This window comes from Nerophis ophidion, linkage group LG18 (genome assembly GCF_033978795.1).
Source record: "Nerophis ophidion isolate RoL-2023_Sa linkage group LG18, RoL_Noph_v1.0, whole genome shotgun sequence".
In the NCBI taxonomy this organism is placed as follows: domain Eukaryota; kingdom Metazoa; phylum Chordata; class Actinopteri; order Syngnathiformes; family Syngnathidae; genus Nerophis; species Nerophis ophidion.
This window is the reverse complement of record NC_084628.1, coordinates 4857902-4884724: the sequence shown is the minus strand read 5'-3', so window position 1 is coordinate 4884724 and position 26823 is coordinate 4857902. Positions and strand designations below refer to the sequence as shown.

Genomic DNA, 26823 nt, shown 5'->3' with positions numbered 1-26823 from the left:
ATCTTATGTATGTCTTTTTCATGTCTTGATTATTTCTCTTTAATTTATTATCATATCTCAAATTTGAGAATCATGAGAACAAATTAAGAGTGCAATTTAAATATTCATCTGACTTCATTAGAAATAACACTAAACAAATACTCAAATATTGAAAGGTGTATCACTTTATTTTAAAATATAATTTAAAAATAGATGAAATAACAAAATGTAAATGTAGTAAATTAGTACATACATCATGTACGTATTGTCATTTACAATACTTAAGACAACATAGAAAACAATATACAGAAAAGAAAACAAATACAAAAATAAATGAATTTGACCTGAAGTACTCACTTTGTTATTGTGAAAAAGTCAGGTGTAGTTTTTTGAACTCCTTGTTGAGCAAAGCAGGTACCTTAGTTCAAAAAACACTTGACTTCATCTCAGTAAGAAGGTGAGTAAATGACAACATTTCCATTTTTGAAATATTCCAAGCAAAAACTGAAATACATTTATAAAATTGTAACCGTGCTGTCTGGAACTGGTCTACATACCAAAAAATAATCACACATTGAAAAGCAGGGATTCTTAACATTTTTAACCTTGGGGCACGACCAACTTTTCCACCACAGAGGGGTCTCAGAATGTTCCACTACAGAGGGGTCTGGGGCCAAATGAAATATAAACACTGAATGAGTCCTTCTACACTAAAGTGGATTACAAGCGAGTACCATTGCGGCCCATATGGACGGACCACAGCTAAGAAACAGATATTTATTGGCGGCTTCCAAGGGGTACTCGCAGCCAAACAGTGGGCCCCAGCCCTAGGATTAAGAAACACTGTTGTAAACAATAGAACAGCCTCCTGCCATAACAATATAACATTTGCTACACAAATGATCATTGAAACATGTTGAAATTGGTTACAAAAGCTACTAATATACCTGATTATGTAAGCAGTAACGTACTGCGTCATTTTTTTTTGATTTGGAAACAACTTTGAACTGTAAAAGGATATTAGCCGCTAGCTTGTTAGTGAGGTTGCATCACTGCCAAATTTGCTTGGCACAGCACAGCTCAATATGCATTATCACAGTATAACCTGGTACTAAAAGCTACATCATAGGGCCATTTTTGACAACATATACTGCGCAAACCTAGACCAAAATATTGAACATCCTACCATAGAATGAACTTGACAGGTACAAGGGCCTACTTCAAACCCTCTCTGGCCTGACTTTTGTTTACCAAAGCTTTCTTGAGCTTGACCTCCTCAATATCGTCCCAATCAGGAAGGGTACTGCATCTCAGGACATACGCTGCAAGGCAAGAACATAATCATCAGCCATTCGTCATTTTGCCACATCAGTTTCTACAGCTATCAATCAATCAATGTTTATTTATATAGCCCCAAATCACAAATGTCTCAAAGGACTGCACAAATCATTACGACTACAACATCCTCGGAAGAACCCACAAAAGGGCAAGGAAAACTCACACCCAGTGGGCAGGGAGAATTCACATCCAGTGGGACGCCAGTGACAATGCTGACTATGAGAAACCTTGGAGAGGACCGAAAGCAATGGATGTGGAGCGGGTCTAACATGATACTGTGAAAGTTCAATCCATAGTGGCTCCAACACAGCCGCGAGAGTTCAGTTCAAGCGGATCCAAGACAGCAGCGAGAGTCCCGTCCACAGGAAACCATCTCAAGCGGATCAGCAGCGTAGAGATGTCCCCAACCGATACACAGGCGAGCGGTCCATCCTGGGTCTCGACTCTGGACAGCCAGTACTTCATCCATGGTCATCGGACCGGACCCCCTGTGGAGGGGGGGACATAGGAGAAAGAAAAGAAGCGGCAGATCAACTGGTCTAAAAAGGAGGTCTATTTAAAGGCTAGAGTATACAGATGAGTTTTAAGGTGAGACTTAAATGCTTCTACTGTATCAAATCTATGCAATGCAATAACAATAATAATGCAAATCAAATGTAATGCTTTTTAATGCCATTTTGTTGCTACTTCAAAAAATGTAATGCCCATGTGCGACTGCATTTAGTTGTTTTTTTTACATCATCAAAAGCTTCCAATGATCTGTATACACACAGTTGCAAGCATTAGACAAGTAAATGAGTTGAAAAGTTGACATGAACTGTTACTATCTAGTGTATTAGAATTGGATTACAAAGCTGTTTCATTGGAGAATGTATTTTTATTGATTTATTTTTGTGGAGTAGCATCTGGTGTTTTGACTGTGTGCGTGGCCGTAGACAATCGCTCATTAAAAGGTTCGACTATCCAAAATATTAAAGGAGAACTGCACTTAAAGCCTCTAAACAAACATCCCATTCTGCATCAGATGATCAATATAATATACCCATTAGCCATTTATTTAGTTGTGTCTGTTTGAAACATGCTGTAAGTATATATATATATATATATATATAAGTATATATATATTCTCTGAAATGATGACTTATAACAGCCACAAACCATTTTTAATCAGGATACAATTTGTTTTCAAATAGTTCAAAGGTTTTATGGAAAAATAAATGAACATCATACTAGGATTGCAAATGATGCATGTGTTTGGAAATGGATGATGGATTTAAACATTTGAGAAAAATACAGAATAATATTGGTAAAAATGCCAATCAAATGCATTTTAAAAAAGCTATAGCAATGAAACATATTGCATTTCTTGTATTTACACCCTCTCTGTTGTTTCAAATGTTTACAGTAAACAGCAAGTATGTATCAAGTGTCCGGCAGCTGAAGGAACTTGTATTCATTTATTGTGGGAATGTCAGAGAATGAAATAGTTGTGGTCTGCTGTGAAAATGGCCTCTTTTGTCCATCCTAGGCTAGCGTAGATCACTTGAGGGAATTGCGTCACAACAGTTGCTAATGTTAGGCAAGTTAGCTCATATGTGTTGAAGTGGAGATGATTGAAATAAACGACTCCGTGTCGGCTCAGCTTCTCCATTATCCTGACATGGTGTCACAGTTAAGGACTACACGCCTACAGTGACCAAAGAATGGAAAAGTTGATGTTTCATTTTGCTTGATTGAAGCAGTGCTTTTGTCGTGTTCCCACCTTACAATACCTCTTGTATGCAGTTCAAAAAAGAAACGACTGTAACCTTCTTAAGTTCATTTTCCTTTCCCGTTTGACATATTGACTGTCCGCCATGTCCTACAATCATATTCCCTTTTTTAAATGCCTCATTTAATGCTTTTTTATTGCCCTTTAAAGCCTTCATTTACGCAAAACCATTAATACACACAACCACACTTCAAGTTGATGGACATCAGACTATATTGCTCATCATAACGCTAGTTTTGAGTGGATAACAAATTGTAATGATGTAACATTCAGTTATGCTTCCAGTCTGCTGTAATCGAAAAGGGATCAACATTTCTCATATTGAACTTCTATTTCATTATTGTGACCCAATTTTGGCCTGAAAACACCCTCTGTTTGGGAAAACTTACTAAGGATTCCTTCCACTTTTTTCCGCTTAAGGATGCGCTTTGGTGTTCCTGCAGGTTTGTTTCCAGGGCGTCAAAAAGGGACAGCATTTTGACACGTAGAAAAAAGAGGTCCAAATAAAGGCATACATTTGGGCTCTGCAGCATGTCTCATGGCAGCAAGGCGGAACAATGATATGAATACGCCGCTCTCAGGAAAGAGCTCTTGCTGGCCCGATTGTTGAGGAGGGCCGTCGCTGTATTTGTCTCCAACCAAGTCGCAGAGAGTTTGAAGTACTCTGACTTGGACCGGATCTGAAAGGGAAAAAAGAGCACAAACAATAGCAGAAGGAGAAAATGTGTTCAAAGCCCAATCACAAGTTGAAGTCAACAAAACAATGACATCATGAATGCTACTTACCTATTTTCAAGAGGACTTCTTCAATTCCTTCTTTTTCTGCCCACATTTTTTCCAACTCCTCCCTACATCCATCACATGGCGTCCATGATTTTTCTGCCTGTGGTTGATAACAGATAGTGTCCTCAATAGATGGGTTGCCTGCATCTCTCCTGTCTGGTGCCAGGAAAGCTGCCTTTTTATTCTCAGGTGGATTCAGGTAGCAAGCTATTGTGTACGCCGGGTGAAGGACCATAGGTGTGGACATTTGGTGATGGGCCAGCGGTGTGGGGATGGGAGGGGTGTACAGCCTCCATAGAGTGATCAAACTTGGCTGGTGAGGCCATTGGTTGATGGGCAGGATGCATGGTCTTCGTAGGGAAATGGACCTTTGATGTGGAGACCATATGGCAGGGGTGTCCAAACTTTTTCCACTGAAAAATCAAAGCAAGCGGGGGCCATTTTCATATTTTTGATTTGAAAAACCAATACAATATATGTATCAAAAATATACATTTAGGCCTCCACTCAGTTAGGGTTTTGGTCAAAAAAATATATGAAAAATGTGTCATTATTCAGTATTATTAGTATTGTTTTCAGTATTATTCATGTTTTAAATCTCTAGATCAACATTAGGGAAAAAATGGAAAAAACAGAAAATATGCAATATTTTCATCCAATAACTTTTTGAGGTGGAATATTTGAGATGATATAATAATTGAAGCCTTCATTTTGGATTTTGATTCATTATTATTTTTGGAGCAATGACACTTCAAAACAAATCACACTAAAATAATTGGGGATCGAAAAGTGTCCTACTCATTAAAGTGTTAAAAAATAAATCATAAATTTTTTTACTGTTTACTGTAGATGCATCAGTGTTGTCGGGTCTCCCACTAAATATCATTCAGAATAACCAGGAATTTAGATATTGCGCAGGCAGCCCATGCATACTGTGCCCTCTGGGCAACAGTAGCAATGAAATGCCCAGTCACCTGGGAGTCTGGCCGCATAGTCGTTATAGCTGTTCAACCAACCTTTTTAAGTTACGGTTGGGTAGTTAACATGGGCGCCGATTGCATCGAACCTTGATAGCAGTTCAGCAAACCATTTTAAGTTACGGTTTTAACAAGTACCAAACGTTGAAACCGTGAGTCAGGATGGTGTGTGGAAAAGCTAAATGCCCGTGTCAGTCTCCCTGATAATAAAATTGTGAAAGCAAACTTTATGACGAATGCTCTATTAAAATGTGACTTTCGATATTGGTTTTAACATCGACTGGTGATTTTAATATGCTGCCCAGACAGTTAAGTAGACTGTCAATGTTCTATTGATAGCAAAACCCTTGGACTCTGAAAGTTGTAACATGTTGAAAACTGTGAAAAGAGTAGTCGCTGCAAAGAAGGCTTTGTAGAAGCAAGAATTTTGGAAAATCCTGGACTTTCCAAAATGGTGTAATAGGTTAAAAAATGTGGAAACATTGTATTGTTGTACCGTTATTTGTAGTTATTTTCCTTTTTTATTAAACATTTAAAGTAAATGAGGCCATTCCTGAAGGAATTGTGTACGAATGCTCCAATGCTGGGAGACTGACACAGGCATTTTGCTTTTACACACACACACCATTCTGACCCACGGTTTCAACACTTGGTACTTCTTAAAACCGTAACTTAAAAGGGTTGGCTAAACAGCTACCAAGGTACGAGGCAATTGGCGCCCATGTTAACTACCCAACCGTAACTTAAAAAGGTTGGTTGAACAGCTATAAGGACTACGCAGCCAGTCTGCGGCCGGGCAGCCCTTCGCTGCTGTTGCCCGGAGGGCACAGCATGCATGGGCAGCCCATGCATGCCGGGCAGCCCTTCGCTGCTGTTGCCCGGAGGGCACAGCATGCATGGGCAGCCCATGCATGCCGGGCAGCCCTTCGCTGCTGTTGCCCGGAGGGCACAGCATGCATGGGCAGCCCATGCATGCCGGGCAGCCCTTCGCTGCTGTTGCCCGGGCTCCTTGTGTTTTCTTTCTACTTACTAAATATATCATTTCTGTTCCAAACAGCATCGCTGATGTCAACGGCAACATTTGATGATCATTTGAAAAATTAAAAATCCTGCGGTATAGGCATCTTTGGCAGGAGGTGTCTTCTGCCAAGGCATTTACTCTCCTGAAGGAATAAATAAAGTAGTATCTAATCTAAATTTATTGATGTCTTGGACAATTTTTCAATCGGTGGAGAATTATTGAAGTAATAACATGTTGAAATGACAAATGGTAAAACGGAATTTCGGGAAAACAGAGAATTTTTTCCACTTCTTATGCAGAAGAAAGCTTCGACGGTGGAACAGTTGAAACGCGTTGAAAAATGTGGAAGGAGTAGTCGCCAGAAAAAGCTATAGCACAAGTATTGTGCGGCTGAATCAAGTTCGTTTTTGGGAATTTTTGCGTAAGGCCCCCCCCCCTTACGACATTCTCGAGAATTTCTTTTTTCCAAAATTATGCATTTTCTGCCCTTTTTGGGTTTTATCGGCACTTCTGAAGAGGTTTTGAGACATTTCCTACAACTATAGCACAAGTATTGTGCGGCTGAAGCAAGTTCGTTTTTGGGGATTTTTGCGGAAGGCCCCCCCCCCCCCTTACGACATTTTCGTGAAATAAAGTTTTCTAAAAATATGCATTTTCTGCCCTTTTTGGGTTTTGTCGGCACTTCTGAAGAAGTTTTGAGACATTTCCTACAACTATAGAACAAGTATTGTGCTGCTGAAGAAAGTTTGTTTTTGGGAATTTTTGCGTAAGGCCCCCCCTTACGACATTTTCAAGAATTTTTTTTTTCCAAAAATATGCATTTTCCGCCCTTTTTGGGTTTTGTCAGCACTTCTGAAGAGGTTTTGAAACATTTCCTACAACTATAACACCAGTATTGTGCGGCTGAAGAAAGTTCGTTTTTGGGAATTTTTGCGTAAGGCCCCCCCCTTACGACATTTTCGAGAAAAAAAGTTTTCCAAAAATATGCATTTTCTGCCCTTTTTGGATTTTGTCGGCACTTCTGAAGAGGTTTTGAGACATTTCCTACAACTATAGCAAAAGTATTGTGCGGCTGAAGAAAGTTCGAAGGTGGAATGGTTTGAATAGGTTAAAACTTCGAAATGTTGTATTGTTGTTTCTTTTTTTGTCGTTATTTTATTTTTTATTAAACATTAAAAACTAGATGAGGCAATTCCTGAAGGAATTGCGTGTGATTGCTCCAATGCTGATGATGAACTGAAATACCGGAATTATTTTAGCATTGTTTAACTCAAGTACACAATTCCTGAAGAGTCTGAAAATTTTGAAGTTGGAACAGTTGGAATCAGACGGAATAAGTGGAACTTTGAAGGATGTCCCATTGATTTCAATAGGAATTTCCCCAAATTTAGTCCATGAGTACTGTGCCTACCAGCAACATTAACAATGACCTGCTAGTCCTTATAGTTGTTCAACCAACCCTTTTAAGTTACGGTTTGGTAGTTAACATGGACTACGATTGAAACCGTGATTCAGGATGGTGGTTGGAAAAGTTAAATTCCTGTGTCAAATGTCCAGACCACAAACAACAAGATTAAATAAATGTCTGTTGAAAAGTAATACTGAATTTGTCATTTGACTGGGGGTTTTGTTTGATTGATTTGTCAAAAAGTCTTTGACAGTAAAGAAGACTGCCTATGTCCAGTGTAGATTAAAGTCTTGACATTACCTGACCTGTGTGATTGTTAGTGATGGGTTGATGAGGCGTTGCACAGCCTTTTGACACATTTATAAACTGTATTGATCCTGTGTCACTAAATACTGACATCTGCTGGACATTAAAATTCCCTACAGGAAATCTATGGACCAACTCAACTGACACTGATTTTATGACCTAGTATATACAATAATATAAACCAAGTCATTGCATTTCATTTAGGATTATTTCATAACAAAACTATAGTAGTTAACATAAAAACTATAGTAGTTAATAACATAAAATTGTTGTAGTTAACATAAAAACGATAGTAATTAACATAAGAAACGATAGTAGTTAACATAAAACTATAGTAAACATAAAAACTATAGGAGTTAACTTCAAATGTCTAGTAGTTAATAACAAAACTATAGTAGTTAACATAAAACTATATTATTTCACACAGAACTATAGTAGTTAACAAAAACTATAATCGTTAGCATAACTAACAGTTAATAACAAAACTATAGTAATTAATAACATACTGTCAAGCTATAGTAGTTAATAACATAAAATGTATAATAGTTAAGATAAAACTATAGTAGTTAAAAACAAAACTATACAATAGTAGTTGATATAAAAACGATAGTAGTTAACATAAAAAATGTAATATTTAACATAAAATCTATAGGAGTTAACTTAAAAAGTCTAGTAGTTAATAACAAAACTCTAGTAGTTAACATAAAAACTATAGTAGTTAATAACATAAAATGTACAATAGTTAACATAAAACTATAGTAGTTAAAAACAAAACTATACAATATTAGTTGATATAAAAACGATAGTAGTTAACATAAAAAAATGTAATAGTTAACATAAAAACTATAGGAGTTAACTTAAAAAGTCTAGTAGTTAATAACAAACCTATAGTAGTTAACATAAAAACTATAGTAGTCAATAACATAAAATTGTTGTAGTTAACATAAAAACGATAGTAATTAACACAAAAAACGATAGTAGTTAACATAAAACTATATTATTTCACATAAAACTATAGTAGTTAACAAAAACTATAGTAGTTAACATAAAAACAATAGTAGTTGAAAACAAAATTTTAGTAGTTAAAACTATAGCAGTTAACATAAAAACTATAACAATTAATAAAACTAGAGTAGTTAATAACAAAACTGTAGTAGTTAACATAAAACTATAGTAGTTAATAACATAAAAACTATAGTAGTTCACATAAAACTATAAGAGTTAATCACATAAAATTGTTGTAGTTAACATAAAAACGATAGTAATTAACACAAAAAACGATATTAGTTAACATAAAACTATAGTAAACATAAAAACTTGTAGGAGTTAACTCAAAAAGTCTTTTAGTTAATAACAAAACTATAGTAGTTAACATAAAACTATATTATTTCACATAAAACTATAGTAGTTGACAAAAACTATAGTAGTTAACATAAAAACAATAGTAGTTGAAAACAAAACTTTAGTAGTTAAAACTATAGCAGTTAACATAAAAACTATAACAATTAATACAACTAGAGTAGTTAATAACAAAACTGTAGTAGTTAACATAAAACTACAGTAGTTATTAACATAAAAACTATAGTAGTAAACATAAATCTATAGTAGTTAACATAAAAACTATAGTAGTTAATAACATAAAAACTATAGTAATCACATAAAAACTATAGTAGTTAACATAAAACTACAGTAGTTATTAACATAAAAACTATAGTAGTAAACATAAATCTATAGTAGTTAACATAAAAACTATAGTAGTTAATAACAAAAAACTATAGTAGTTAACATAAAAGCTATTGCAATTAATAACATAAAGCTATAGTAGTTAATAACCAGAGGTGGGTAGAGGAGCCAGAAATTGTACTCAAGTAAGAGTACTGTTACTTTACAGATGTATTATTCAAGTAAAAGTAAGGAGTAGTCACTCAAATATTTACTTGAGTAAAAGTAAAAAGTATGTTGTGAAAAAACTACTCAAGTACTGAGTAACTGATGAGTAACCTGTTCCTTTAATGATGACGGCAACAAGTAATGCACAAAAACATAAAAATAGCAATAAGCAAATTCAGAGCCAGGAATATCTCTTAAGCAACTAAAACAATGATATGTATTAAATAATAGTACATTAAAATAAGGCACAATGAGCCACAATAAATTAACATTGATTGAGACTTTTATTATTAGATAGCACAGTACAGTACATATTTTGTACAATTGAGCACTAAATGGTAACACCCCAATAAGTTTTTCAAGGTGTTTAAGTCGGGTCATGTGACCGCCTGGCTCTGTTTGATTGGTCCAAGGTCACCAGTGACTGCATGTGATTGGTGAAACGCTGGCATGTGTAGATTCTACTTGGAAAAACCAAAACAAACATTAACAGATCCATTCCAAAAAAGTAGCGAGTAGCGAGCTGAATGTAGATAAATGGATTGGAGTAAAAGTAGCCTTTCTTCTCTATAAATATACTCAAGTAAAAGTAAAAGTATGTTGCATAAAAACTACTGGTAGAAGTACAATGGATCCCAAAAGTTACTCAAGTAGATGTAACGGAGTAAATGTAGCGCGTTACTACCCACCTCTGATTATATTAGACTACAATTATTTAACATCAGATATTCCACTCAGAAATATTTATGGAGGAACATTTGGAATATTTTGTGTGTTTTCCCTTGAACAAAAAGTTGTTTTAATGACAAAAAATACAATCGAATGAAAATCTATAATTAACTAACTATAATTACATCTGAAGTTGATTTAGATGTGTGTATTTTATATATATATATAAAATAGAATGGACTTTGTCATTTTATTTGCATATAAAGAGATGAAGGACTCCAACATAAGGTACAGTAGTGAGAACAAATATGGGAAGAAGAGGTAATAAAGGAAGAACTAACAATTGAAATAAACAGACTACTATCCAATCAAAATAATGAGCAATCCTGTACAATATACAACATTTTATAGGAATACAAAATACTGTACAATACACAGAACAAGACAAGAGTACCCAAGTAATAAATAACAATCATTGTCGGACATATTGCACTGGAAAGGTAGTATTGTAGGATATTGGATAGGGCTGATTTATTATTATTATTATTATAAGTTAGAGTTCAACATGGTGACAGCTCTGGGAAATAAGCTGTTTCTTCTGCCTCTGATGCACCTGCCCCATGGTAGCAGGTGGAAGCCATACATCCATATATATATACATACATATGTATATATGGATGCATATATGTATATACTGTATATGTATATGTATGCATATATATACACATGTATATACACACACATATATATATATATACATGTATATATATATATATATATATATACATATACATACATACATACACACACATATATATATATATATATATATATATATATATATATATATATATATATATATATATATATATATATATATATATATATATATATATATATATATATATATATATATATATATATATATGAAGATGATCTGTAGCTGGTTCACTAAAATGATTTGGGATTCAAATGAAATATTCCATTTTGAATATATTGGAGGAACATTTTGCATATTTTTGTGTGTTTCCTGTAAAATGAATTACTAATTAAATATTCCCCTCAAGGTGATATATATAATGCATATTTCTTCCATGAACAAAACATAAAAGGCATAAAGCAAAAATATTAAAACCTTATATTGACGGAGCCAACGTTAGATAAGAATTTAAGCATTAAAAAAACACTTTAATGACTGAGACACCTTTGGGTCCTCGGGGCAAAACTTGAGGGAAGCCTTGAAGCTTACAAAAAAAAATAATAATAATAAATAAAAAACATTGGTTTTGAAAATGAAAAAGTTTGAGATGCTTTGATTTCTAAAAAGGTTTAGAGAGCCCTAGTTTAAGTTCCTGTTTCTATGAGCCAACATTTGACTTCCTGGCATAAACAACACATGACTACTGCTGTTATTAGCATCATTATTAATATTATTATCATGATCTATTTCATTCTTTTCTCCCTTCCTTGCACACAAACTGTAGCATCATGTGTGCACACTTCCTGCTCGCACTCTAAATGTTGTTTTACACTTAAGCAGACACCCGCGGGATCATTAGTCTGATTAGCAACAAATAAACTCACAGCCACAACAACCAATTGACTTGTGCTGCACACACACACACACACACACACACACACACACACACACACACACACACACACACACACACACACACACACTAGCATCTCTGAAGAGAAAAGTTTGCAAGATTGATGAGAAAAATAATCATTTTCAGGTTGCAAATATTGACAATCCATAAACTTGCATAGGAGGAATGCATTTATCAATATAATATATATATATAATTTGTAATATTGTTTGATTAAGTTACTTTTGTTTTTTATGCATTTTGGGGAATTGATTTATTTTAATATAATAAATAATTACATCTTGCATATTATTGGCATGTAAACAAAGATTTGTTAAAAAAAAGAGAAAAGAAACCAATTGGGCAGATTTTGCCTCACATTTAGGATGATTGCATTTCATGTTGTGAGAAGACAATATCGTGACAAATTGTACACATTTGTCTAATTCCTTCTCCTGGGATAATAACAGTTCATTATCTGTATGCAGCAACACACACAAAAACACACAAACCATTACACAGCTTTCACATTATATGGAGAAAAAAAAAACACACAAAAAAAATTAAAGTACCAATGATTGTCACACACACACACACACACACACACACACACACACACACACACACACACACGCACACACACACACACACACACACACACACACACACACACACACACACACACACACACACACACAGGAGGTGTGGCGAAATTATTATTAATTATTTTAAAAAATAATTATATAATGGAACCATTGAAATAAGCTTAGATTATATTAAATTAATCAAATAGTTAAATCAATCATAAATAATTATTTGAATCATTAAATCATTTGATTCACTAAATTAAATATTAGATCATTGAATCAATACTTAAATGAATCAATAAATAATCAAAGTATTCATTAAACAAGTATTTGAATCATAAATTAAATATTAATACTTAAATAATTAAATATTGATACTTAAATAATTAATATTAATATTTAATACTTACTTAAATCATTAAAATAAGTGATTAAATTGTGAAATTAAATTAAATACATAACGCATTAAAATAATCATTATTTGATCATTAAATTAAATGTAAAAATGTAATGTAATCATTACTTGAATCATTAAATGATTAATTATCCAAATCATAATAAATAAATTAAATCGTGAAATATGCTTCAATTTTTAATTTAATCAAAGAGTTAAAGCATGTTTGAATCATTAAATAATTTGACTCATTAAATTAAATATGACATCATTGAATCAATACTTAATTTGATCAATAAATAATTAAATTAAACAATTTGAATCATTAAATTAAATATTACACCATTAAATCATTAAATAATTAATTAAATTGTGAAAATACATATCACATTAAATTAATCATTATTTGTATCATTAAATATTAAAACCATAATTTAATCATTACTTCAACCATTAAATAATTAAATCAATAATTTCTTAAATCATTACATAAATAAATCATTAAATTGTAATTCATAATTAAATAAATTAATGTTTCCTATGATACAATTTATTTAATAACAATAATTAATGACACATTTAACTCATTATTTAAATGTGTTCAGATTTATTCAACATTTAGATTATTTTGTCTCTTCTTTTGCAGTTTTTCAGCCATGAATATTATTCCTTTAAGACTAGTTGTCCTTCTTCTTGTCTCCGAGACATCTTTCATTGCATGTCACTCATTTAAACGGGTGTACTGTCGCTTTAAGACAAGTCACCTCTTTCACAGTTTGCACTCACCTCAGGTATGACGTCACTTCTAGTCCTTCTTCTTGTTGGAAGTGCTGCCTCAAACATGTCCTCATCTTCTTCTTGTTGGAAGTGCTGCCTCAAACATGTCCTCATCTTCTTCTTGTTGGAAGTGCTGCCTCAAACATGTCCTCATCTTCTTCTTCTTGGAAGTGCTGCCTCAAACATGTCCTCATCTTCTTCTTGTTGGAAGTGCTGCCTCAAACATGTCCTCATCTTCTTCTTGTTGGAAGTGCTGCCTCAAACATGTCCTCATCTTCTTCTTCTTGTTGGAAGTGCTGCCTCAAACATGTCCTCATCTTCTTCTTGTTGGAAGTGCTGCCTCAAACATGTCCTCATCTTCTTCTTGTTGGAAGTGCTGCCTCAAAAATGTCCTCATCTTCTTCTTGTTGGAAGTGCTGCCTCAAACATGTCCTCATCTTCTTCTTGTTGTTGGAAGTGCTGCCTCAAACATGTCCTCATCTTCTTCTTCTTGTTGGAAGTGCTGCCTTAAACATGTCCTCATCTTCTTCTTGTTGGAAGTGCTGCCTCAAACATGTCCTCATCTTCTTCTTGTTGGAAGTGCTGCCTCAAACATGTCCTCATCTTCTTCTTCTTGTTGGAAGTGCTGCCTCAAACATGTCCTCATCTTCTTCTTGTTGGAAGTGCTGCCTCAAACATGTCCTCATCTTCTTCTTGTTGGAAGTGCTGCCTCAAACATGTCCTCATCTTCTTCTTCTTGTTGGAAGTGCTGCCTTAAACATGTCCTCATCTTCTTCTTGTTGGAAGTGCTGCCTCAAACATGTCCTCATCTTCTTCTTGTTGGAAGTGCTGCCTCAAACATGTCCTCATCTTCTTCTTGTTGTAAGTGCTGCCTTAAACATGTCCTCATCTTCTTCTTGTTGGAAGTGCTGCCTCAAACATGTCCTCATCTTCTTCTTGTTGGAAGTGCTGCCTCAAACATGTCCTCATCTTCTTCTTGTTGGAAGTGCTGCCTCAAACATGTCCTCATCTTCTTCTTCTTGTTGGAAGTGCTGCCTCAAACATGTCCTCATCTTCTTCTTGTTGGAAGTGCTGCCTCAAAAATGTCCTCATCTTCTTCTTGTTGGAAGTGCTGCCTCAAACATGTCCTCATCTTCTTCTTGTTGTTGGAAGTGCTGCCTCAAACATGTCCTCATCTTCTTCTTCTTGTTGGAAGTGCTGCCTTAAACATGTCCTCATCTTCTTCTTGTTGGAAGTGCTGCCTCAAACATGTCCTCATCTTCTTCTTGTTGGAAGTGCTGCCTCAAACATGTCCTCATCTTCTTCTTCTTGTTGGAAGTGCTGCCTCAAACATGTCCTCATCTTCTTCTTCTTGTTGGAAGTGCTGCCTCAAACATGTCCTCATCTTCTTCTTGTTGGAAGTGCTGCCTCAAACATGTCCTCATCTTCTTCTTGTTGGAAGTGCTGCCTCAAACATGTCCTCATCTTCTTCTTGTTGGAAGTGCTGCCTCAAACATGTCCTCATCTTCTTCTTGTTGGAAGTGCTGCCTCAAACATGTCCTCATCTTCTTCTTGTTGGAAGTGCTGCCTCAAACATGTCCTCATCTTCTTCTTGTTGGAAGTGCTGCCTCAAACATGTCCTCATCTTCTTCTTGTTGGAAGTGCTGCCTCAAACATGTCCTCATCTTCTTCTTGTTGGAAGTGCTGCCTCAAACATGTCCTCATCTTCTTCTTCTTGTTGGAAGTGCTGCCTCAAACATGTCCTCATCTTCTTCTTGTTGGAAGTGCTGCCTTAAAAAAAGTCCTCATCTTGTCATGCAGGTGGAACACAAACACTTCTTAAACGCCACCAAATATTTACTTCTCTTTCTCCTCAATAAATCCACATTATTCTTCCCTTCTTTCCTTCTTTTCCAGGGAGATGGAGCTTTTTTTTCCCTTGTAAAGCAAACACAAAAGCAAACACATGAACTCCCAGCTAATACCTGTAATCCCCCACACCTGTGCGTGTGTGACCAACACTACACTGCCCCCTGTGGACACATGATGTAATGACATCAACACACACACAATCATCTGCATTTTTTTGTACTCAATCAACAAAGAATTATATATTCAGTGTAAAAAAATGCAATGTATAAAAATTCAGTGTAAAAAAATTCAGTACAAAAAATTGGTGTAAAAAAATTCAGTGTATTAAAATTCAGAGTATAAAAAAGTAGCGTCAAAAAAATTCAGTGTAAAAATATTCAACATAAAAAAAATCAGTGCAAAAAATTCAGCGTAAAACAATTCAGTGGTAAAAATTTCAGTGCACAAAAATTCAGTGTGTAAAAAAATGCAATGTAAAAAAAAGTATTTGTAAAGAAATTCAGTGTATAAATATTTGATGTAAAAAATATCAGTATATAAAAATTTAGTGTATGATTTCTGCGTAAAGAAAATTAGGTGTGAAAAATGTCAGCGTAAAAAATGCTTTGTCTATAAATACTCATAGTAAAAATTTCAGCGTATAAAATTTTGGTGTATAAAAATTCAGCGTAAAAAAAATCAGTGTAAAAAAATAAATGTGAAAAAAATTCAGTGCAAAAAAAAATTCTGTGTGTAAAAATTGACTGTAAATAATTTCAGTGCATAAAAATTCAGTGAAAAAAATGTCAGCGTATAAAAGTGTTGTGTTATAAAAATTCAGGGTGTAAAAATTCAGCATAAAAAAAATTCAGTGTAAAAAAATTCAGCTTGATAAAAATTTAGTGTAAAAAATTTTAGTGAATAAAAAGTCAGTGTGTAAAAATTCAGTGTAAAAAAAATGCAATGTATAAAAATTAAGTGTAAAAAAAGTATTTGTAAATAAATTCAGTGTATAAATATTTAATGTAAAAAAAATCAGTATATAAAAATTTAGTGTATGATTTCAGCGTAAAGAAAATTAGGTGTGAAAAATTTCAGCGTAAAAAATTCTGTGTATAAAAATTTGGTGTATAAAAATTCAGCGTAAAAAAAATCAGTGTGAAAAAACGAATGTGAAAAAAATTCAGTGCAAAAAAAATTCTGTGTAGAAATTGAGTGTAAAAAATTTCAGTGCATAAAAATTCAGTGAAAACAATTTCGGCGTATAAAAGTGTTGTGTATAAAGTTTTAGGGTATAAAAATTCAGCATAAAAAAAATTCTGTGTAAAAAAATTCAATGTAAAAAAATTCAGCTTGAAAAAAATTCAGTGTAAAAAATTTCAGTGCATAAAAATGATGTCAACGGCAACATTTGATGATCATTTGAAAAATTAAAAATCCTGCGGTATAGGCATCTTTGGCAGGAGGTGTCTTCTGCCAAGGCATTTACTCTCCTGAAGGAATAAATAAAGTAGTATCTAATCTAAATTTATTGATGTCTTGGACAATTTTTCAATCGGTGGAGAATTGTTGAAGTAATAACATGTTGAAATGACAAATGGTAATACGGAATTTCGGGAAAACAGAGAATTTTTCCACTTCTTATGCAGAAGAAAGCTTCGACGGTGGAAAAGTTAAAACGCGTTGAAAAATGTGGAAGGTGTAGTCGCCAGAAAAAGGGTGGAAATAGGGCTTCGGAAAAGCAGGAATTCTGGAAAATCCTCAACTTTTTTTGACAAGGAAAAGGGGAAGTTTGAATTTCCAGAATGGTGCAATGAGTCGAAGGTGGAATGGTTTGAATAGGTTAAAACTTCGAAATGTTTTAATGTTGTACCTTTTTTTGTCGTTATTTTATTTTTTATTAAACATTAAAAACTAGATGAGGCAATTCCTGAAGGAATTGCGTGTGATTGCTCCAATGCTGATGATGAACTGAAATCTCGGAATTATTTTAGCATTGTTGAAATCAAGCACACAACGCCTGAAATTGGAACAGTTGGAATCAGATGGAATAAGTGGAACTTTGAAGGTTGTCCCATTGATTTCAATAGGAATTTCCCCAAAACTTAGTCCATGAGTACTGTGCCTATTAGCAACATTAGCAATAACCTGCTAGTCCTTATACTTGTTCAACCAACCCTTTTAAGTTACGGTTTGGTAGTTAACATGGACTACGATTGAAACCGTGATTCAGGATGGTGTGTGGAAAAGTTAAATTCCTGTGTCAAATGTCCAGACCACAAACAACAAGATTAAATAAATGTCTGTTGAAAAGTATTACTGAATTTGTCATTTGACTGGTGGTTCTGTTTGATTGATTTGTCAAAAAGTCTTTGACAGTAAAGAAGACTGCCTATGTCCAGTGTAGATTAAAGTCTTGACATTACCTGACCTGTGTGATTGTTAGTGATGGGTTGATGAGGCGTTGCACAGCCTTTTGACACATTTATAAACTGTATTGATCCTGTGTCACTAAATACTGACATCTGCTGGACATTAAAATTCCCTACAGGAAATCTATGGACCAACTCAACTGACACTGATTTTATGACCTAGTATATCCAATAATATAAACCAAGTCATTGAATTTCATTTAGGATTATTTCATATCTTCATTTAAATAATACTATATTTTTTTAAATACTTTTTAGATACAGTCAATAAATAATGTGAACATGTATCATAACATGGAAATCTAAGAGAACGTGTTGTGAATGAGGATAGTTGTGGACTGGGAATTCTTTTTTTTTTTTACACATGCGCTCTGATTACGCACTATTGATTGATTGATTGAAACTTTTATTAGTAGATTGCACAGTTCAGTACATATTCTGTACAATTGACCACTAAATGGTAACACCCGAATAAGTTTTTCAACTTAAGTCGGGGTCGGATTCCACGTTAATCAATTCATGGTAAAAACGTAATGAGTGATCCATCGAGCTGGATTTGAACCAGTGCCCTAAAGAACTCAGCATAAGCTAATGCAGCTTTCCACTTTATCAACTGATTTATCGAAAGGATTAGCTGTTACTGCACACTGACACAGTGTTTGGTTCATTGAGTTCGACGCAGATGTCGATGCATTAGTGTTGTCGGGTCTCCCACTAATTATCGTTCAGAATAACCAGGAATTGAGATATTGCACAGGCAGCCCATGCATACTGTGCCCTCTGGGCAACAGTAGCAATGAAATGCCCAGTCACCTGGGAATCTGGCCGCATAGTCGTTATACCTGCTCAACCAACCTTTTTAAGTTACGGTTGGGTAGTTAACATGGGCGCCTATTGCATCGAACCTTGATAGCTGTTCAGCAAACCATTTTAAGTTACAGTTTTAACAAGTACCAATCGTTGAAACCGTGAGTCAGGATGGTGTGTGGAAAAGCTAAATGCCCTTGTCAGTCTCCCTGAGAGTAAAATTGTGAAAGCAAACTTTTTGACGAATGCTCTATTAAAATGTGACGTTCGATATTGGTTTTACCATCGACTGGTGATTTTGATGTGCTGCCCAAACAGTGAAGTAGACCGTCAATGTTCTATTAATAGCAAAACCCTTGGACTCTGAAAGTTGTAACATGTTGAAAACTGTGAAAAGAGTAATCGCTGCAAAGACTTTGTAGAAGCAAGAATTTTGGAAAATCCTGGACTTTCCAAAATGGTGTAATAGGTTAAAAAAATGTGGAACCATTGTATTGTTGTATCTTTATTTATAGTTATTTTCCTTTTTTATTAAACATTTAAAAGTAAATGAGGCCGTTCCTGAAGGAATTGTATACGAACGCTCCAATGCTGGGAGACTGACACAGGCATTTTGCTTTTACACACACCATTCTGACCCACGGTTTCAACACTTGGTACTTCTTAAAACCGTAACTTAAAAGGGTTGGCTAAACAGCTACTAAGGTACGAGGCAATTGGCACCCATGTTAACTACCCAACCGTTACTTAAAAAGGTTGGTAGAACAGCTATAAGGACTACGCAGCCAGTCTGCGGCCGGGCAGACCTTCGCTGCCGTTGCCCGGAGGGCACAGCATGCATGGGCTGCCCGGCGGCCGGGCAGACCTTCGCTGCCGTTGCCCGGGCTCCTTGTGATTTCTTTCTACTTACTAAACATATCATTTCTCTTCCAAACAGCATCACTGATGTCAACGGCAACATTTGATGATCATTTGAAAAATTAAAAATCCTGCGGTATAGGCATCTTTGGCAGGAGGTGTCTTCTGCCAAGGCATTTACTCTCCTGAAGGAATAAATAAAGTAGTATCTAATCTAAATTTATTGATGTCTTGGACAATTTTTCAATCGGTGGAGAATTGTTGAAGTAATAACATGTTGAAATGACAAATGGTAATACGGAATTAAAGGAAAACAGACAATTTTTCCACTTCTTATGCAGAAGAAAGCTTTGACGGTGGAACAGTTAAAACACGTTGAAAAATGTGGAAGGTGTAGTCGCCAGAAAAAGGGTGGAAATAGGGCTTCGGAAAAGCAGGAATTCTGGAAAATCCTCAACTTTTTTTGACAAGGAAAAGGGGAAGTTTCAATTTCCAGAATGGTGCAATGAGTCGAAGGTGGAATGGTTTGAATAGGTTAAAACTTCGAAATGTTGTAATGTTGTATCTTTTTTTGTCGTTATTTTATTTGTTATTTTTTATTAAACATTAAAAACTAGATGAGCCAATTCCTGAAGGAATTGCGTGTGATTGCTCCAATGCTGATGTTGAACTGAAATCCCGGAATTATTTTAGCATTGTTGAAATCAAGCACACAATTCCTGAAGAGTCTGAAAATTTTGAAGTAGGAACAGTTGGAATCAGATGGAATAAGTGGAACTTTGAAGGATGTCCCATTGATTTCAACAGGAATTTCCCCAAAACCTATTCCATGAGTACTGTGCCTATTAGCAACATTAGCAATGACCTGCTAGTCCTTATAGTTTTTCAACCAACCCTTTTAAGTTACGGTTTGGTAGTTAACATGGACTACGATTGAAACCGTGATTCAGGATGGTGTGTGGAAAAGTTAAATTCCTGTGTCAAATGTCCAGACCACAAACAACAATATTTAATAAATGTCTGTTGAAAAGTAATACTGAATTTGTCATTTGACTGGGGGCTCTGTTTGATTGATTTGTCAAAAAGTCTTTGACAGTAAAGAAGACTGCCTATGTCCAGTGTAGATTAAAGTCTTGACATTACCTGACCTGTGTGATTGTTAGTGATGGGTTGATGAGGCGTTGCACAGCCTTTTGACACATTTATAAACTGTATTGATCCTGTGCCACTAAATACTGACATCTGCTGGACATTAAAATTCCCTACAGGAAAGGGCAGGGCAGGGCAGGGCAGGGCAGGGCAGCTGTTGCCCGGTCTCCTTCTTTATTCGCTCTACTTACTAAATATAAAATTTCTGGTCCGAATAGCATCACTGATGTCAACGGCAACATTTGATGATTATTTGAAAAATAAGAAATCCTGCGGTATAGGCATCTTTGGCAGTCTGCTCTTTGTAGTTTTACATTTAATCAGGAGGTGTCTTCTGCCAAGGCATTTACTCTCCTGAAGGAATAAATAAAGTAGTATCTAATCTAAATTTATTGATGTCTTGGACAATTTCTCAATCGGTGGAGAATTGTTGAAGTAATAACATGTTGAAATGGCCGCAGGTGTATAGAATCAAGCACTTAGGCATGGAGACTGTTTTTACAAACATCACTTAGGCATGGAGACTGTTTTTACAAACATTTGTGAAAGAATGGGCCGCTCTCAGTGATTTCCAGCTTGGAACTGTCATTGGACGCCACCTTTGCAACAAATCCAGTGGCGAAATTTCCTCGCTCCTAAATATTCCAAAGTCAACTGTCGGCTTTATTATAAGAAAATGGAAGAGTTTGGGAACAACATCAACTCAGCCACCAATTAGTAGACCATGTAAACTGACAGAGAGGGGTCAGCGGAGAAATGACGGTGTGGTGTTGGTTTTCAGGAGTTGGGCTTGGCCCCTTAGTTCCAGTGAAAGGAACTTTGAATACTCCAGGATACCAAAACCTTTTGGACAATTCCACGCTCCTAACATGATTGTGCACCACTGCACAAAGCAAGGGCCATAAAGGCATGGATGACAGAGTCTGATGCAGCTGAACTTGACTGGCCTGCACAGAGTCCTGACCTGAACCCAATAGAACACCTTTGGGATGAATTAGAATGGAGACTGAGAGCCAGGCCTTCTCCACCAACATCAGTGTGTGACCTCCCCAATGCGCTTTTGGAAGAATGGTGGAAAATTCCTATAAAGACACTCGGCAACCTTGTGGACAGCCTTCCCAGAAAAGTTGAAGCTGTAATAGCTGCAAAAGGTGGACCCACATCATATTGAACGCTATGGGTTAGGAATGATATGGCCCTTCAAGTTCATATGTGAGTCAAGGCAGGTGGCCAGATACTTTTGGCAATATAGTGTATTTGTTGGCGGCGGTGGTTTGCCTTGGAATAATCCACTATTTTGCATAAATGGCTGTAAAAAAACATGAAATGCAAAACATTCATGTTTAGAATGAGTGTTGTCACAGTTCCACAATTAACGAATGTACTTTTAAATTCACTATAAATTTACAAGAATATAGGTCAATATTATTACATATGTAAATATATATTGTATATTTTAAAACATTAATTCATTATTGAATTCACTACTTCTATTGAAAACTGCTTCAAACTGTCAAGTATTTAAAGAGGTCCTATTATTCGAGAACCACTGGACCAGGATGGCGCAAGCGGGGATCGAACCTGGAACCCTCAAGTTGCTGGCACGGCCGCTCTACCAACCAAGCTGTACCGCCCTTTAAAATGGTAATACTAACTGTGGGGTGTTTTACCGCGGTTATCATTAATACCATTCATGGTTACATCCCTAGAGTGATTTTAGATGTGGGAGGGGCCCACAGATGCACTCGCTGGTCACATGCATTCATGGTCTACAAAAGTCTTTCCAATGGATGAGTCACTTTTTGGAAAAAGAGGTCTGATTACGCAATATAGCAAGAAAGTGGTTACGTTGGCAACACTGATCCCTTCCTGCTACATGGTCTTATGCTCTGGCAGACCAAGTGAGTTACAAGGTGTCTATGAGCAATTTTATGGGAGACACTTGACATGGAGGTGATCATCTTTAGCCCACTGTTCCTCCACAGCCAACCCGCTGGGCATCCTCATCGCCAACATGGCGTCTCCAAAGATCGCTCGCACGGCACAACTCCCACTTTTGGTGAGTTATATAGAATTACTGAATAGCTGATTAAAGGATCTCAAGGTAAAAATAAATGTTCACCTGTCATCCTTCAGATGTTGGTCTATGCCGTTGTTGCCTGCGTCAGCTGTTTCCTCGTCACCATGGGCATGCGGTGCAGTGCCCCCCCCGACGCCGCCATCGGCCAGCGCAAAACATTCCACCTCGGAACCCTTCAGACATGGCTTCAAACTGGTAGGAAACATCCTGCACTGCAAAAAGTCAGTGTTCAAAAACGAGAAAAAAACAAACTAAAATTAGGGGTATTTAGCAATATTATCTGCCAATAAAAGAAGAAGGTTTATCTTGTCAAGACTTTCCAAAACAGGTCAAATTAGCAAACCTCTATGGACCAAAAAATACCTTAAAATAAGTATATTCTCACTAATAACAAGTGCACTTTTCTTGGTAGAAAAAAAGAGACCTTGTAAAAATGTAAAAAAAAAGTATTTGTAAAGAAATTCAGTGTATAAATATTCGATGTAAAAAATATCAGTATATAAAAATTTAGTGTATGATTTCTGCGTAAAGAAAATTAGGTGTGAAAAATTTCAGCGTAAAAAATGCTTTGTCTATAAATACTCATAGTAAAAATTTCAGCGTATAAAATTTTGGTGTATAAAAATTCAGCGTAAAAAAAATATGTGTAAAAAAATAAATGTGAAAAAAATTCAGTGCAAAAAAAAATTCTGTGTGTAAAAATTGACTGTAAATAATTTCAGTGCATAAAAATTCAGTGAAAAAAATGTCAGCATATAAAAGTGTTGTGTTATAAAAATTCAGGGTGTAAAAATTCAGCATAAAAAAAATTCAGTGTAAAAAAATTCAGCTTGATAAAAATTTAGTGTAAAAAATTTTAGTGAATAAAAAGTCAGTGTGTAAAAATTCAGTGTAAAAAAATGCAATGTATAAAAATTAAGTGTAAAAAAAGTATTTGTAAATAAATTCAGTGGATAAATATTTAATGTAAAAAAAATCAGTATATAAAAATTTTGTGTATGATTTCAGCGTAAAGAAAATTAGGTGTGAAAAATTTCAGCGTAAAAAATTCTGTGTATAAAAATTTGGTGTATAAAAATTCAGCGTAAAAAAAAATCAGTGTGAAAAAACGAATGTGAAAAAAATTCAGTGCAAAAAAAATTCTGTGTAGAAATTGAGTGTAAAAAATTTCAGTGCATAAAAATTCAGTGAAAACAATTTCGGCGTATAAAAGTGTTGTGTATAAAGTTTTAGGGTATAAAAATTCAGCATAAAAAAAATTCTGTGTAAAAAAATTCAATGTAAAAAAATTCAGCTTGAAAAAAATTCAGTGTAAAAAATTTCAGTGCATAAAAATGATGTCAACGGCAACATTTGATGATCATTTGAAAAATTAAAAATCCTGCGGTATAGGCATCTTTGGCAGGAGGTGTCTTCTGCCAAGGCATTTACTCTCCTGAAGGAATAAATAAAGTAGTATCTAATCTAAATTTATTGATGTCTTGGACAATTTTTCAATCGGTGGAGAATTGTTGAAGTAATAACATGTTGAAATGACAAATGGTAATACGGAATTTTGGGAAAACAGAGAATTTTTCCACTTCTTACGCAGAAGAAAGCTTCGACGGTGGAAAAGTTAAAACGCGTTGAAAAATATGGAAGGTGTAGTCGCCAGAAAAAGGGTGGAAATAGGGCTTCGGAAAAGCAGGAATTCTGGAAAATCCTCAACTTTTTTTGACAAGGAAAAGGGGAAGTTTGAATTTCCAGAATGGTGCAATGAGTCGAAGGTGGAATGGTTTGAATAGGTTAAAACTTCGAAATGTTGTAATGTTGTATCTTTTTTTGCCGTTATTTTATTTTTTATTAAACATTAAAAACTAGATGAGGCAATTCCTGAAGGAATTGCGTGTGATTGCTCCAATGCTGATGATGAACTGAAATCTCAGAATTATTTTAGCATTGTTGAAATCAAGCACACAACTCCTGAAATTGGAGCAGTTGGAATCAGATGGAATAAGTGGAACTTTGAAGGATGTCCCATTGATTTCAATAGGAATTTCCCCAAGACTTAGTCCATGGGTACTGTGCCTATTAACAACATTAGCAATGACCTGCTAGTCCTTATACTTGTTCAACCAACCCTTTTAAGTTACGGTTTGGTAGTTAACATGGACTACGATTGAAACCGTGATTAAGGATGGTGTGTGGAAAAGTTAAATTCCTGTGTCAAATGTCCAGACCACAAACAACAAGATTAAATAAATGTCGGTTGAAAAGTAGAACTGAATTTGTCATTTGACTGGGGGTTCTGTTTGATTGATTTGTCAAAAAGTCTTTGACAGTAAAGAAGACTGCCTATGTCCAGTGTAGATTAAAGTCTTGACATTACCTGAACTGTGTGATTGTTAGTGATGGGTTGATGAGGCGTTGCACAGCCTTTTGACACATTTATAAACAGTATTGATCCTGTGTCACTAAATACTGACATCTGCTGGACATTAAAATTCCCTACAGGAAATCTATGGACCAACTCAACTGACACTGATTTTATGACCTAGTATATCCAATAATATAAACCAAGTCATTGAATTTCATTTAGGATTATTTCATATCTTCATTTAAATAATACTATATTTTTTTAAATACTTTTTAGATACAGTCAATAAATAATGTGAACATGTATCATAACATGGAAATCTAAGAGAACGTGTTGTGAATGAGGATAGTTGTGGACTGGGAATTCTTTTTTTTTTTTTACACATGCGCTCTGATTACGCACTATTGATTGATTGATTGAAACTTTTATTAGTAGATTGCACAGTTCAGTACATATTCTGTACAATTGACCACTAAATGGTAACACCCGAATAAGTTTTTCAACTTAAGTCGGGGTCGGATTCCACGTTAATCAATTCTGAATAAAAGTCTTTGAAGACATTATTGATATCCTTTAGATCTGTACATGTTTCACCTGTTTTTGAGCATATTTTGTGAATAGCAGCTTTGGCTTGATCTCCTTTGAGCTGTCTAGATAGAAGTTTTTGTGGTTTATCGGATATTTCAAAATGTTTTTGTTTATTTTTCAGCAGGAGTTTAGATACTTCCCCATGAAGAAGAAGAGAGTTGTATTCATTTTTCAGTTCCAGCATCTTATTGTAATCAGACTGCAAAAGAGAATTTTTATGAATTTTTTCCATTTCTTTTTCTAATTCTCTCTGCCTTTTTCTTGTTTCTCTTTGTTTTGAGATTTCAAATGAAATGATATATCCTCTCACAGTAGCTTTAAGAGCTTCCCACAATGTGGAGTCTGAGACCTCTCCGTTATCATTCACCTCAATAAAATCTTGGATAATCTTGTTTATATACTCTTTAAGATCTTCAGATAATAATAGTTGTGGATTAAATCTCCATTTTTGTTTGATTTTAAGGAGATCAATTTGAATCTGCAAACTCCCAGGACTGTGATCTGAGATGATTCTACTATGGTACTCAGGATTACTGACATTGGAGAGGGCAGAGGCTTCCACTAAAAAGTAATCAATTCTCGTGTAGGAATTGTGTACAGCGGAGTAAAATGAATACTCCCTTTTATTAGGGTGTTTTACTCTCCATATGTCTATGATATTTCTTGATCTCATAAGATTATTAATAGTTTTAGTTGAGTTAGCAATGACATGAGATTTAGTTGACAATCTATCTAAAGTGGGGTCCAAAAGGCAGTTAAAATCACCACCAATGTAGATATGAGAGGAGCTATCATCAGGAAGTAGACCAAAGACTCCATGATAAAAGTTTGAGTCATCAGTGTTTGGTCCATAGATATTCCAAAAAGTTACTGGCTAGGATGTAATATGACCATTCAATAAAATAAATCTTCCATTAGGGTCAATTATTTTTGATGTAAGTATGAAAGGCACATTTTTATGAAATAAAATAGCTCCACCTCTAGCTTGTGAAGTAAAGGGTGCGTGATAAACCTGAGATATCCAGCTTGTTTGAAGTTTGTGTTGGTTGTCTTTACAGAGATGTGTTTCTTGTAAGAATACAACATCTGCTTTTAATGAATTTAAATGGGAAAAAACCTTCCCTGTCAAGCTATATTTCTAACAAAGACAAATCATTATTTCTTCAAGATTTTCCAGAACAACATTTTTAAAAAAGAAATTCAAGACTTTGAAATAAGATTTAAATTGGAT

At 35.0% G+C, this 26823-nt stretch overlaps 1 protein-coding gene across 2 annotated transcripts; it reads right to left on the bottom strand.

The window, feature by feature from the left end:
* Positions 1 to 252: 252 nt before the first annotated feature.
* LOC133537513 (uncharacterized) lies at positions 253 to 15384 on the bottom strand. Of its 2 annotated transcripts, XR_009802709.1 has the most exons (4): positions 13502 to 15384; positions 3875 to 4284; positions 3478 to 3768; positions 253 to 1301 (listed from the first exon to the last, which is right to left on the bottom strand). XR_009802709.1 is itself a non-coding variant. In XM_061878588.1 (3 exons), exons 1-3 carry the CDS (start codon positions 13564 to 13566, stop codon positions 3548 to 3550), a joined length of 696 nt encoding a protein of 231 aa, XP_061734572.1. In that variant the 5' UTR covers positions 13567 to 15384; the 3' UTR covers positions 2930 to 3547. The 2 variants fall into 2 exon arrangements, 1 of the variants encoding a protein (XP_061734572.1); XM_061878588.1 differs by lacking the exon at positions 253 to 1301 and having other exon boundaries at positions 2930 to 3768.
* Positions 15385 to 26823: the final 11439 nt, after the last annotated feature.

Bases quoted from the DNA above. Each gene is read 5' to 3' on its own strand.
- LOC133537513 (XM_061878588.1), bottom strand. From the start codon at position 13,566: ATGAGGACATGTTTGAGGCAGCACTTCCAACAAGAAGAAGGACTAGAA. The intron at 4,285-13,501 runs GTGAGTGCAAAC...TTGATTTTTCAG, and splicing joins GAAGTGACGTCATACCTGAG to TGGAAAAAGTTTGGACACCC. The intron at 3,769-3,874 runs GTAAGTAGCATT...TTTCCCTTTCAG, and splicing joins AGAAGTCCTCTTGAAAATAG to ATCCGGTCCAAGTCAGAGTA.